The following is a 12428-nucleotide window of genomic DNA, read 5'->3' as shown; positions in this document are numbered from 1 at the left end:
ACTGAGAAGGCCCAAGGTCAGTGGTGGAAACTAGAAAGTCTATACCAACAGGATGAAACATCTGTGTCAGCAGGCTGAGAGATCTGCACTGGAGCCAGGAAATGTAAGCTCAAGGTAGAGACCAGAGCTCCCTGCAACAGAACGGCAGCCATCCCCAGTGACAGCAAGGACCCAAGCTCCTCTGACAATAGAATAGCTGAGTTCATATCAGGAAAGCCATCACGACAAGATTCTTCAGGAGAATCAGCAGCTCACCATTTCCCCCTCCAGTTCACCTTTTATGTTATTGGCAGTAATCCTCAGATAGGCCTTCCATACCAAGAGCCATGCTGATTCAGTTTAACTGGGTGTCACAAGCTGACCATTAGTTAATCCACCACAGGCCTGCAAAAAAAGAAAAGGAACCAAGTTAGCTGAGGCAGTATTGCCGGAAGGGGCAAGCCATGACTCCAAAGAAGGCACACTTTTATAAGACCAGAACAACCAGGTGAAGGCTTGCTTGTAATGTCACCTAGGACTATGTGCATAGGCGGTTTTGTGTACTTTTTTAAGTAGAAGATTTAATATCTTAAAAATCTTTTAAACTTCCTTTTTCCTCTCTCCCAACCCTTGGTCTCTCGGTTCCCCTTCCCACATGCATAAGATCTACCTTCTTGTTTCTTTGTATCAGTCTTCTATTTTGCTGTTTACTTACTTTGGATTACTCAAATGAGAGAAACTGTATGACATTTAACCTTATGTGTCCAATTTATTTTGACCTGTTTTCAAGGTGCATTCATTTTCCTACAAATATGGGAAATTATCTTTCTTCGTAGCCAAGTGGTATTCCATTATATATATACATTTTCTTTACCTATCTGTCTGTTGATGAACATATAGGCTGCTTCTAAGATTTCGCTATTATGAATTGTGCTACTATCAACATTGATATGCATGTATTGCTGTAGTTTGGTTGGTTGCTTGCTTACTTGCTTGCTTTTTTGTGATAGGGACTCGCTATGTAGTTTGAACTGGACTTGAACTCAATATGTAATCTAGGCTGACCTCACTTCTGATGATCCTCCTGCCTTACCCTCCCAAGTATTGGAATTATAGGCATCTGCCACCACCCTGGCTGTTGTCTTTAACTCTTTTGGAAAAATACCTAGAAAGGTAATAGCTGGATTGAATGGACTTTCCATTTGTAGTTTTTGAGAAATCTCCATAATGATTTTCATAATAGTTTTACTAGTTTACATGACCACAACGATGTAGAAAGTATCCTTTTTCACTGCAACCATGCCAGCAATTACTATTTGATTTTTTTGATGGTAGCTATCCTTTCAGAAGTAAGATAAATTCTTAGTGTTGCTTTAGTTTTCATTTATCAGCCAATGAAGCTGAACTTTCTTTTTGTATCAGGAATGAAAGTCAGGGCCTTGCACTTGCCAGGCGGGTGCTTTGCCACTGAGCTGTATCCCTGGCCCAAAGTTGAATACTTTTTTTCATTTATTTATTTGCTATCTGTATTTCTTCTTCTGAGATGTGTCTATTCATTTCATTTGCCTAATTTTGATCGTGTCTTTTATGGGGGAAGTTTTTTTTAAATTTGATTTTTGAGATGTTAGTTTTCTGTTCAAAGTATAGGTAATAAAATTTTTGCCCATTCTGTAGGTTGTTAGTTTGTTTCCTTTGCTATGAAGAAGCTTTTAATTTTATACAATCCCATTTGTTGATTCTTGCTGTTAATTCACGTGCAGTCACAGTTCTGTTCAGAGAGTCTTTGCCTACACATACTACTTCAAGAGTTACCTATTTTATCTTCTAGTAGATTAGTCTTTGTTTTAATATTTAGATCTTTGATTCATTTTTAGTTTAGCACATGTGGGATCATGGGTCTAGCTTCAGTCTTCTTCCATGTGGAGACCAAGTTTTCCCAGTACCATTTGCTAAAGAAGCTGTCATTCCTCCAACAAATGGTTTTGGCTCCTTTGTTGAAGATCAAACAGCTGAATGTATCTGAGATCCTTTCTTACACAGATATCTTTAATATTTAGTATATGAAAATTCAATGAGCTGTACACTTAGCGTATGAACAGAAACTTTTCTCTTTATATATTAAACTTTAAGAAACAAGTTTTAAAAACTAAAATGTAGCCAACCTACAATTCAACTTCAAAAAAATCTTCCATCAATGGCAGTGATGCTAACAGGAACAAACCTCTTCGGTCAGGCGGACTCTGCCTGGCACTGTGCGGGGGACTATACATTGTCCTTGCTGGTCCTCTGGGACATACTGTTCTATTCTTGTTTCACAGATAAGAATACAGGGTCAGAGAGGTAAAATACCTTGCCCAAGGCCACCTACATATAATGACTTTATCCTGTACAACAGCCCCATTTCTAATCCAAGAAATAGTTAACTGTGTTTTGAAAGCAATTGTTTCTCATTTGTCCCAATTAAGAAGTAATTTCTGCTGCACAGAATTTCCCTTGACATAAACTTTGGATCTGAGATTTGCACATGAAATTGTTGTAGCCCATGTGTCTCATGGATGTCTGTTCACAACACCCACCCCCTGTGTCATATACACTGTGCTATGTTAGCTCTGGGAATTGATCAAGAAGATAGAGATGGTCACATTTTTCCCTCTTGTCACCAGGGAAGTGACAATAAACAATCCATTTAATCAACAGATAGTGTACAATGCTATCAGTGCTCTGTGGTCATTTTTCTTAGTTGTTTTTCTGGTTGCAGAGACAAAAATAACTGACACCCAAAGTTAAAGGGGAAAAGGTTTATTTAGCTTAGTTTGTAGCAATTTCAGTCCTTAATTGGCTGGCTCCAGGGCAGGGTGACATGGCAGGCAGACATCCCAGAGGAGAAACAGTTTGTGGCAAGCAGAAGACAGCAAAGCAACAGGGGACAGTCTATCCCTTATGTTTTGTCCAGCTACTTACGGTGGGTCACTCTCACATTGTTTTTTTTTTCCTTTTTCTTTTTTATCAGTACCGGGGATCAAATTCACGACTGCCTGCTTGCAAGGCAGGTGCTTTTGCCGCTGAGCTAAATCCTCAGCCCCTGCTCTCACATTCTTAATCCTAGTGCCCTTGAGCCTAGCACAGCACTGTGCATCATTTCTAGTGTCATATCCAACCACCTCTGAAAAAGCCCCACCTAGGACTGCATGAGGCTTTTGGGTTGCGTCTTGACACAAACTGTACCATAATGGTAATACATTTAGATTTGAAAGGTTTGACTCGCCTTGGGTTCAAGTCCTGGCTGCTCTGAAACCACATGACCAAGTACCATGTCCTCTCTAGACTTCCATGTAGGCCTCGTGAGGCTGATTTGTGAATTAGACAGAGTGCAAGAAAAGCACATATACAGCCTGACTGAAGAACATCTGGTAAATGTTAGAGATTGAGAGCAGGCCTTCAAAATGCAAAGTGAGCGGTGCTGCGCGGCATCCAGTCCAGATGGTGCCCAGTCGCTGCAAGTGAGCAATACACTTGAGTTGGTACTTAAACATAACACATTTTAATCCTTTTTCCATTCCCTTTCCCTTTTGCAAAAGATCTATTTCCTATCACCTATTTTTTTTTTGCTTTTAATTTATATTTTGAGTTTTTCATGTAAAACAATCCACATGATATTTAAGCTTCTGTGATTTATTTTACTTAATATTACGTCCTCACAGTATATCCATTGTGCTACAAATGATGGCTTTACCTTCTTTATGGAAGAGAAAGATATGTTATGATACTTTAATCAAGGTTGTTATCATTACCACCCTTTAAAGGCCTTGGGCTTGGGTTTCATGTTCTCACGTTTGCCTTGCCTCCTAGGTGGTCTTTGAGGCCTTGCACAATCTGGAGCCCCGCGGCTATGTGGTGGGATGGATCATCGCCATAAGTTTGCTGGTGGGAATCCTCATCTTCTTGCTGCTAGCAGTGCTACTGTGGAAGGTGAGTGACACAGTCACAGGTCCTCATGGAATTTCCACTGTGGATGCCCAGCTCTTCCACCTCCTAAAGTGGGAGTACCTTGGAAGAGCTTCTTGTTGGAGCTTCCTTCACAGTACAGGTACAAGGGAGGTCACTGTCCCTCCAAGCAAGAAATGGAATCTTGGCACTTCTTAAAGCCATTCACTGCCTGAGGATTTGGGCTACTTTCCAGGGAGACAGACTGTGAGAACAAGTCTCAGTCTCCTCTTACTTAGCACTGAGAAGTTGCACCAGCCTGATGTCAGTTGGGAACCTAACTTCACAATAAGCTTGAGGATGGCTAACATCTTCAGTAAGTAGTTTGTTATTTACTTGAACAAACAGTAAGAATAGGAACTCCAGAGCAATTCGTTCTTCTTTCCCTTCATGGGAAAGGAGAAATTTCTGCCCAGCAGACTAGGGCGGGCAGCAGGGGTGGTTGCAGATCTAGAGCAGCGCTGAGGAGCTTCAGCCAAGTCCTCCCAGTCGCATGAGGTTCTGGCTGCCCTATGGTGGGCATAGAACTGCCCACCTCCATCACAGGGCAAGCCTGCTCATCCTCTTGTCTTGCCTCATGTTACTCTTCAAAGACAAAGGGCACCCTCACCCAGTCTTCTTTGCCTCATGACCCCCAGCATCAGATGCCCTTTTACTTCAGACCCTTTATATTCACATAGGTTGGTATCAGATTATCTGATGAAAATCTGTCTCTTCCACGGGGCAGTAATGGTACACATGAGTGGGGTGTTCGTCTATCCTTGTTTCTCCTCTAGACCCAGCTCCCAAACAGCACCAGGGACACTGCTGGGACTTTCTAACCCCAAAGCCCATGTTCTCCAATGTATACAACTCATACAAATAGAAACAGCCTCTGGGACTATTATGGATATCTTAACCTCAAATATTTCATTTCTTTGAAATTTCCAAATAATATGCATATGACACTCATCATGGCTATCTCTGGGATTTAAATTCCGGGGTGTTTTACAGTTTTTTCCTTTATTAATACATTATGTTTGATCAATGCATTCCCTCTAGAAGGATTATACCAATTCACCCTCCCACTAACAGTGTAAAAAAAGTGTTCATTTTCCTGTATAATTGCCAACAGTGAATGTCATCTTCTTTTTACTCTGCCAATTTGTTGCTTATTTATACTGTATTGTCAGATAGATTATTCTCTCTGTCTCTGATTCCAACTCCTTCCTGTCGAGAAGGCCTCTGGTCTGTGAGTGGAAAACAAAGCCCGCTCAGTGTTTGGAATCTGAAAAGACAGGCTTTTTGCTGAGCAGTGAGGGCTTTTCGAGGACAGTGTCTAGAGGAGAGTGTCCACGTGTACAGGTTTCCTTCTACCTTTCTATTGCCTCTTGAAAGAAGATGGTGTTCTTTCCTCCTCCATGGCGATCTGGGTGGGACCAGATGGACACAGCAGGAAGGCCATGCCCTGCTACCCTTTGTGGCCACCTCACCCTCTTGTGTCCCTCAGTGGTGTCTGATCTCCTGTGCCCACGCTCTGCCTCCTCCCACCTGCCATGTGCTTTGCTTTGTTTTTGTTGTATTTGCTTAAACAAAGTGTGGTGGTCAGAACCCTGTGTTTACCCAACTAAGTGGAATCTAGAATGCCAGGGCCTGAGAAGCTAAGAATCAGTCATTGTAGGACTTTGACAAAAAACAGAGTGACTGCAGTCAGTGTGGGCATTGAGGGTCACCTCCTGCCTTACCATAGACAAGGTGTCACTTTGAGGAAGGAAAGCTTTGAGGAAGCTGTCTTATGAGGCTGTATGGGTCAGGCTGCTCTGCTAGTCCTCAGAGAGAAGTGTTTCCTTCCAGCCCTGCAACCCAGCTTACTGAATACTCATTCTGACCCAGATACTGGCCAGTGTACTGGGATGTGGCCCTACCCTGCCCTTGAACCCTGGCCTCCTAGCACATAGGCTGGTGATGTAGCAAGGGAGACGAATGCTGTGCAGCAATTGCTGTGGGAAGCAAAACGCACCATGAGTCCCCGCCCCTCCATCCTCAGTGCAGAAGGAAAGACCACTGATACAACGCAGTGGATGAGAGCCCAGGCCCAATGGGCTGGCTGGGCTGGTCACTGTGCCACAGTCTGGCTGCTCCCTGTGCCAGCTGTGAGACCTTCAGAGTTACTTTGTCCAGCAGGGGGAAGGTTAACAGGACATTTTTTTTGCGGGGGGGGGGCGGTGATCAGGGATCAAACTTACAACCTTGCACTTGCCAGGCAGGTGCTTAGCCACTGAGCTAAATCCATGGCCCAAAAGGACATTTCTGTAACCTAATATGCCTGGGCAACTTGCTCTGCAATTTCTAGAGTGGTGCTTACTCATCTGAGAGGCCATTTTTCCCAGTTTCAGGAAAAAAAAAAAAAAAAAGATCCACTCACAGCTGAGATAGATAGATAGATAGATAGATAGATAGATAGATAGATAGATAGATAGATAGATAGAGAAAGAAAGAAAGATGGCTTTTCTTCACTCTACTCTTCTGCCCACTTGTCTCGTTTCACCTACTGGCTTTCTTTATCCTTCTCTACACAGACATCTAAACAGCTTCTAGCCTCAGACACAGAAAAGTCAGCCACCTCTGATTTCCAGATCTGCATGTCTAGGAGGGAGGTCTGTGTGACCCAGCTATCATCAACTGTGGCTAGAGACAGGAGTCCTCAGGGAGAAATCACCTGGATTGCCCAGCTTGGGTCAGCTGTCACAGACCCAAACAGCTCAGGGTGGAGTGGGAAAGAGGTGTAGGATGGCAATATTGGCTAGGATTGGGTGGATCTCTCCAGAGATACAGAAACTAGGCAGATACCCCAAAGGCAGTTATTCCAGCACATAGTGTTAGTCCTTAAATTGCAGACCTTTATACCATCCCAGTCAGCTATGCTGTGTAACAAACTGCCTTTGAATTGACTGACTTGAAATAACCACTGCATGATATCTTACAAATACATGGGTCAGAGTTCCAGGAAGGTTTGGCTATTGAGTCTTCTGCTCTATGTGGCATTGAGTGGGGTCCCTTAGTAGAATTTACCTTGAGGGTATGATGGTGTTCAGAGTCCAAGAGCTTCCCTCATGTGCCTGGAACCTTGATACAGATGGATAGAAGTTGGAATTAGCAGAACCTCATCATATAGATCCACCTCCCTCAATGTGGTCCCTTCAGCAGAGCAATCTGACTCTGTGTAGTGACTGAGGCTCCACGAGAGCACACCCAGAGCTGCCAGTCCCCTATTGATCTGGCCCTGTGTGTGCTCAGCATCTTCCAGCACTTTCTATAGGCCAAAGCACTTACACAGCCCAGGCTTAAAGGAGAGAGAAACCACCAGGCTTCTCAATAGCAGAAATGGCAAAGGCTCCTAAGACATTCAGCAGAATGAATAAAATATTTTTAAAGTCACTGTTACAAGGGAAGAGTCACCTAGCCAGAAGTTTCATTCTGTTTTAAAGTAAATGTAACCTCATCTCTCTTCTATAATTTCATAGAGAAAAATCACAGTTTAATTCTTTTGGGGAAAATAGAATATCTAGGCAGTGCATTGTAGGGATTCAGGCAGGCTATAAGGGAATAAGGAGCTAGGCAGAGGGGGTTATTTAGAAAAAAAATTTCTTAAAGGCCTGTCTACATAACGACTTTGTAAGAGATTGAAAGGGACAAGTGAAATAGAGAATTATTGTAAAGAACTACATATTCCTAACACTTCCCACACAGATGTTTTAGCAGCTCTGGTTCCTATGTCCACAATCTGAGAGTGAAGTGCGATGTGTAGTGAACGGAGATCCAACATCACATTGACAGAAACCTTTAATTAATGGGCCTAAATAGTACAGCCCAATATGTGGCTTATCTGGGAGGTCTCAATGGTCCTAGCTTATTACCACATTCCATAAATAATTCTTTCCATTTTTGTCTTGTGAAGCCACCAAGTGGCATCCATTTGCCACAGCTGTCCAGGAAGCACTTTAATGAGGGCATGTGAAGACAAGCGGCCAGTGTTCATACTCACTTCTTGTTATAGGCCACATCTCTTGAATTTCCTTTTAAAGTAGCTCTTGATATTGCTACCTGTGGTCACTTGCCATTGCTGTGAACTCATGAGCCAAAAGTAGTTGTTCCAAAAATGTGTCATGAATCATGACATGTTACTAAAAGCCGAGACAAGCAGCTGGCTACGAGAACACATTCACAGTGCCTCACAGGCCTGAGGGTCTGCTGCTTTACACCTGCAAGACAGTCCGTGCCTTCACTTGGCAGACACTGTTGGCTCCCTACCAAGTGGCAAGCCCTGGGGAAAGGGACAGAGATAAACAAGAGTCCTCTTAGAGTCTTGAAGACCACCGAGAAAGGCATTGGCTAAGGGGTGAAGAAGACTTGGCCCTTGGGACCTGTGCACCTCATTGTTACTCGTTGTTTACCTGAAATAGAAATTCCTGTAAGTGTAGCATGTGCCTTCTCCAAAGCTGATGTCCAGACTCCCTGCCTCTGTGCTCAGCCAGTCCAGACTCCCTTCTGCCTGGGCCTCAGCCTCCCGCAGCTCCCTGGGCACCCTGCAGAAGGCCCTGTTGGCATCTTGGGTGCTCTCTCCTGCTTGGAGGCAGCAGGCCTTAGCTCCCACACAAAATCCACAACGAGGCCCCAGCTAACCAGAGATGTCTTCAAATATTAAAATGGAACCTAATCAGGCTTCACAAAGCTGAAATGTTAGCAGATATTGGGAGCCATAATTTAACTTTATGTACTAGGGTTATATTAGCCTGCCAAACCACTACACAGGAAGAAAGCTTTGATATGTGAAACTCTTTCAAGGGAAAAAAGTTCTAAATGAATCCTTTCTCCTTTCTTCATCTTGTGATGGGGTTTGAAGATGCAGGGCATCTTCCAAAGGCCTGTGTATAAGGAGAAAGTTTAGTTGTTAGAGGTACAGCAAATAGAGTAAGTTGGCACATGACTTGTGTCTTTAAGAAAGGCTTTCAACTCATTACATCAGACTGAGCATCATGGAAAGTCAGCAGAGATGCCAGGGTGTTTTCCTTTAAAAAAAAAAAAAAAAAAAACCCTTCCCTCTGTCCCCCTCCTGTGACCTGTTCCTGTTTGCAGTTTGCCAAAACATACAGACCACCCCCCAGCAAAGGAAAAATCCTCCTTTGCTGGCCTCAGCCAAGGATGCTCTCTTTATCTTCTCTCTTGCTTGAGTATTGTGCAAGCTGAGATAGCTCAGAGCACACGAAGTGACTCTGCTTTGCCAGCCCTGTAGCCAGACTCTTTCCTGGAAGCCCAGGCCTGTCTACCCAGGTGGCAAAGGGACAGGCTGCAGAATGTATTCACTGCCTCTCAGACAAGGCTGTCCCTAGTTCTCTATCCCCTGGAACCATTCCAAGAATCTACCATTTTAGAACTTTCTTTGGGCTTATGGTTTTAATTTGAGAATATTGCTTCTGACCTCAGACAAAAATGCTTAGAAAACTTACCTGTGAAAGGCACAGAGAAAGTGTAATTTGGCAGCTTCTTTACAGGTCATTGGGGTTAAAACCTCGCCCCCAAACCAAGCTATGAAAGCCCATCCTTGCTTCTCCTCCGGAAAGAAAGAAACCACATAGATGTGTGCACACATGCACACCCCTCTTATCACCTCAGTCCAAACCATGTGCCAAAACTGTAAAGACAATAAGATTCATTATGAAGCCCATTCCGGGTGACTATTATTTTCTTTTAAAGCCCTGTAATGTCTCCAATGTTTTGGTTTTATTCTTTATTGTTTTGTTCAATTTTATCATAACTGATGATATAGGCAATTCTTTTTAAGATAGCAAGAGGCAGTACGGTAACCATTGTTGATCACCTAGTATTTTGTGTTTACATTATCTATTATGTCCATTCTTTTGATTTGACTGACTCTGCTCTGTTATGTCACATTTGGTTTTACTCTCTTCAAAAAAAAAGTAATAAGAACTGTGGGAGTAATAAAACCCAAAATGTGTAATTGTCATTGTACAAAAGAAAGGAAAAGAAAGTGCTCTGAAGAATATAACTACATATATGTTTAAGTGTATAAGATAGATAACCATATTACTGAGTTCTGTTGGATCATTGAACAAAACTGTTTCCAGTCTCACTGTTTGAAAGTCCACTTTATATGCTTTAATTTTGTAACTTGAACAACTATTTCTAAGATAACAATATGTAATCTATTAACTAGTGATTTCCTACTGTTTATTTTTCCTGAAATTCTGTATAACTTGTACCCTTTTTGTTTTTGTTTTTTTCTTTTTCTCCTTAAAAAAAAAAAAACCATGTGCCAAAGACGTGTGATGGGGCTGTTTATGTTTAGAAATAAATATTAGTCTAATACTGCATTGTTGACATCTCCAGACAGAGACATGCTAGTTTCTCCAGACAGAGACATACATGGTCAAGTAACTACAGAGACCCATAAACATGAAGCCTTGAACTGGTCCAGAGGAAGAATGTGTCCCAGGACTTGGCATAGCTCCCTAGACCCTGCCTAGAGGGATATTGATAAGGGGCGGGGCATCCCTCAAGACACCAGCTGTGTGCCAGCCCCTCCCTCTTAAAGTGGGCTGGGTTAGGCCAAGTCTCCTCTCTGGCCTCCCCTCCTGCCTCTGGCCATACCTAGCTGGCTGGGACATTCAGGGAGAATCTGCTGTTTTCCCAGTTTTTTGACAAATTTTTGATACAAGGTATATTAAATTGTATGGCTACAAAAGTGCTTTATGGGGCTGCAGGACCCCATAAGGACTAGCACAGGATGCACAGTGCTCTCAGCCTCCAGCTAACAAAGCTTGGCTCTAGTTTCCTTCTCCAAGGTTTCTTCTGCTATAAACAGAACAGTTATAAACAGCCTTTTGTCCCTCAAGCAGTAGAGTAAGCTCTGGAAGATTCCAGAAAAAGCTCAGGAAAACAATGACTCTCTTGGATTGGAAGAGAGTGTGGAGCTGCTTCGGGTATAACATAAACTCGTTAATCACTTCCCGGCAGCCTTGGTGTGGGCTCACATGGCGGGAAAAGCAGATTTGTCCAGCCCATCTCAAGGTTTCCCCCAAATATTCATGAGTGCAAACAGAAGTAGACATATATGCCCCAGGGAGGTCTGCAGGAGAGAGGTGCAATTCAGGGCTTGTTTTAACTTAATTGTTAAGAATTTTGTAATTCTTTGTGCTTTACAGTATACCCACACTGTAATATAAAAATTAAAATTCAAATATGAGTACTTTAAATTTGTTTTCAGAGTAGATCTGAAATGTTCCGGCCACACACACTCAGGCACACACAATTGTTTTTGTTGTCTTTTTGAGTCAGGTCTCACTGTGCAGTTCAGGCTGGCCTTGGGCTCACTTTGTAGCCCAGACTGGTCTCAGACTTGCAAAAGATTCTCCTGCGTCTGCTCCAGAGTGCTGAGATTTCAAGAGTGTCCACCACCCACTGCTGACACATAGTTGTTACTGTCTGGGGGTGATGAGTAAGCTAATTAGCTTGATTGCAATCATTTCACAACATATATGAGTCTCAAAACATCATATTTTGCACTTTTAAGTATTATCAACCATGCCTCAATCAAGCGGGGTGATTTTTAAAAATAAAACACATCCTGCTTCTGATTCTCTGCCTACGACTAAGAGTTTTTTTCTGCATGTAAACCTAGTGTCTAATGTCTTTGACCATTTGGGCTCTCATCTAACACGTTCTCTTAGTTAGGCTACCTGTCCACAAGCCAGTCTGCATCTTTTTATGCTGTAAGGATGGCTACGGGAAAGGAGGGAAGCAGAAGTTCCCCTTGGACATTGCTGATGAGCGGGTTCCTAATGACTTTCTCACGTGTGGAGCACCTCAGAGGGGCCACACAGCAACTGTAGGTGCTGTGACAAACTGAAGAGGCTCTCGGGCCGCCTTTGGCATGTGGATTGTGTTACTAATTTAAAACAGGTCCCTGTTAGGAAAGAGAACTGCTTGTTAGATGATCAAATTCAGAGTCATTATCTTAAGAGTGATGAAAACTTGCTAAATTTAATTTTTCCTGCCCCATTCTTAACTGAAATTATATTAGGAAATGTTAGATAGGAAGATCTGTTCTTCATGTATTGATTTGTGTTTACTGAGACCTTCTGAAAACAATGTTATATGTGACTTAGAAGATGCCATGCTCCTTTTAATTCTAGAAAATTACTTTTGATAATTTGTTCTCATAGGTCATGCATTTTGACTTTTTTTTTCCTAGACAGGTTCTTACTATGTAGTTCAGGCTGGCTTCAAAGTCTTGGTCTTACTACTTCAGCCTTCTTGACTTTTTTTTTTTTAAAAGATTGATGTTTTCACCATGTTTGATGAGGTCCTTTCTGAAATAATTAGTTTGATTATATAAGAAACAATATGTTTCACAGCCACCATTAAACTGTGCAGCACCTTTGTGCCAACAGCACCCCCTTGTCAGT

General features: G+C 42.5%; 1 protein-coding gene and 1 long non-coding RNA gene across 8 annotated transcripts in view; one reads left to right on the top strand and one right to left on the bottom strand.

Moving 5' to 3' along the window:
* The window catches only part of LOC106028452 (uncharacterized), a 62591-nt gene that overhangs the window by 12596 nt on the left and 37567 nt on the right, over positions 1–12428 (bottom strand). For 3 of the 7 annotated variants that reach the window (XR_010051309.1, XR_010051310.1, XR_010051305.1), the window contains one exon: positions 276–384. This is a non-coding gene — a long non-coding RNA (uncharacterized LOC106028452). Of the gene's footprint in view, positions 1–255; positions 385–7014; positions 7069–12428 lie in introns of all 7 variants that reach the window. The other 4 variants (XR_010051308.1, XR_010051307.1, XR_010051304.1 and 1 more) reach the window with 2 other exon arrangements.
* Positions 1–12428, top strand: part of Itga9 (integrin subunit alpha 9) — a 410762-nt gene that overhangs the window by 389656 nt on the left and 8678 nt on the right. The window contains exon 27 of the mRNA XM_063260331.1: positions 3829–3948. Coding sequence (XP_063116401.1) covers positions 3829–3948 — 120 coding nt within the window. The remainder of the gene's footprint in view (positions 1–3828; positions 3949–12428) is intronic.

This window comes from Cavia porcellus, unplaced genomic scaffold, assembly GCF_034190915.1.
Source record: "Cavia porcellus strain 051 isolate PalLab524CR breed Dunkin Hartley unplaced genomic scaffold, mCavPor4.1 scaffold_13, whole genome shotgun sequence".
Lineage (NCBI taxonomy): Eukaryota > Metazoa > Chordata > Mammalia > Rodentia > Caviidae > Cavia > Cavia porcellus.
This window is presented reverse-complemented; position numbering and strand designations above follow the sequence as displayed.